At 48.0% G+C, this 1,959-nt stretch overlaps 1 protein-coding gene across 1 annotated transcript in view; it reads left to right on the top strand.

Moving 5' to 3' along the window:
* The first annotated feature begins 1,871 nt into the window (after positions 1-1,871).
* Positions 1,872-1,959, top strand: part of DBX2 (developing brain homeobox 2) — a 47,722-nt gene continuing 47,634 nt past the window's right edge. Inside the window, exon 1 of the mRNA XM_027768325.1 lies at positions 1,872-1,959. This exon is cut by the window's right edge and continues 357 nt beyond it. Within this exon, the coding sequence (XP_027624126.1) occupies positions 1,872-1,959 (88 nt within the window).

Raw genomic sequence — 1,959 nt, 5'->3', positions numbered from 1 at the left:
GATGGTTCTTCTTTGAGAAATCACGTAATTTATCTTTTCCCTGATCATCTCAAATACCACTACTTCACATCTTATCCACAACTGCTACTCACCTTTTAAGTCTCATTTCAGGGGAGACTTCCTCTTGAAAGTTTTTTTCCCTCACATTTTTCTTTTCCAAATTAGAAGACCCTTCTCAGATGTTTCTTGCTTCCCCAAGCAAAATCAGGCTGTTAAATCCTCCAATGCAAGGAACAGATCTTTTATCTATGTATTCCCAGACCACCTCAAGCGCTCAATATATAGGAAATGCTCAGTAAAAGTGTGTGGACTAAAGAAGTGAATAAATATTGATAATATGTACCAATCTTGCAGTTAACAGCAGGTGATAACACCTTCCATTAGTTTAAAAAAGAATTCCAACTACCTATGCTCCTGTTTGGGGAAGGTGGACATTTAAAAAGCTTAGGATATAGTTAGTGTAAATGAAACATAACTAATCACCACAAGTTTAATTTTGTAAAAGGAAATTTATTTCACTAGCTTAGTAATTCCTGCCAGCTTTTAAGTAAATTGAGGGCAGAAAACAAATTACTCTATGGGTAAAGAGGAAACCGTAAGTGTGCCTCTACACTCTGCAGATATTCTTTAAAAACCTTATTTTAAATAAATTCATCTAAATTTGGACAGTAGAGTAGCACTGGTGAACGTTTAATTGACAGAGAAGTAACAGTTTTAACACTTCATGGATATTGTTTCCCAATTCATTTTTGTCTCTCTGTGGAGAAGTACTCAACCAGCAAAGGCTTGGAGGGCATGGAGGCGGGTTTTCTTTCCGGGGTTTTGGATCCAACCATTTGTCATTTGGAATTCAACCAACTCTGCTGTTATCTCCTCTAGATCAAAATTTACTAAAGCATCTCTTTTAAGCCACCGGGCGGCGAGTCCGATGACATAGCCATTATGCCAACTGCTGGTCCCAAGCATCTATATATATATATATATATATCTTATTTTAAAAGTAACCAGAAAATGGATCACTGGATACTGAGAAATTTCTTAACAGGAATGCAAGAAAACACATTCTCTTTCTCTTTAAAATACCCTGTCCTCATTTAATATACAAACAACCCGCTTTTTAAAAGGTAACTTTTCAGTGATACAACCATAAAGTGTCAGTAACATCTTCGACAGCCCTTCAATCCACTTGTTACTCTGTCCCTTTTTCCTCGAACGGCCTTTGGCTCCTGCGAAAACGACAACCTAAGTAGCAGAGAGCCCCGGTCGCCCAACAGGTGGAAGCGAAGCGCTTTTCTAGCAAGCGCCTCCTGCCCGCCGGCTCACCAGCCCCGGACGCTCCAGCCGGCGTCTACCACACCTGACGCCTGGAGGCTGCCCGGGGGCCGCGCTCGGGGTCGGGCTCAGCCCGGACGGCGGGAGGGGTGGAGCAGGCCGGATTCTCGTCGACTCCACGCCCACCTCCTCCCTCCACAAATCCCCTCCCCTAGCCACAGTGCGGACTCTTGGAACGGCCCTTATTGTTGGCCGCGTCTGTCACTTTATGGCCCTGGTGACATGAATGGATGGGCTGGACACACCTTCCTCCTTCTATAGAAAAAAACGCCCGGATCTTTAGAGACAGCGGGAGAGACACCCCGGGGGCTCTCAGGGCTCCGCTACGGGCCTGGGAAACGCACGGCTCCCCCTCCCACCGCCCTCTTCCCATCCCCTAAAAGACCCAACACCAAATACTGTCGTTCCAAGCCTACCGCTGTCCTCCGTGCGCTCTCCAGCCCTGCAGGAAGGGGCTCAAGAAGCGACGGTTCGAGTCCTGTGTGGGACGCGCGGGCGACTGGCGGGCGACAGGCGGGTCGCTGCGGGGGCTCCGCACTATGCTGCCCAGCGCGGTGGCCGCCCACGCCGGTGCCTACTGGGACGTGGTCGCGTCCTCCGCGCTCCTCAACCTCCCCGCAGCGCCCG

This window comes from Tupaia chinensis, unplaced genomic scaffold (assembly GCF_000334495.1).
Source record: "Tupaia chinensis unplaced genomic scaffold, TupChi_1.0 Scaffold145870_1, whole genome shotgun sequence".
NCBI lineage: Eukaryota > Metazoa > Chordata > Mammalia > Scandentia > Tupaiidae > Tupaia > Tupaia belangeri.
The sequence above is the reverse complement of the archived record's forward strand: the minus strand, read 5'-3'. Positions and strand labels throughout refer to the sequence as shown.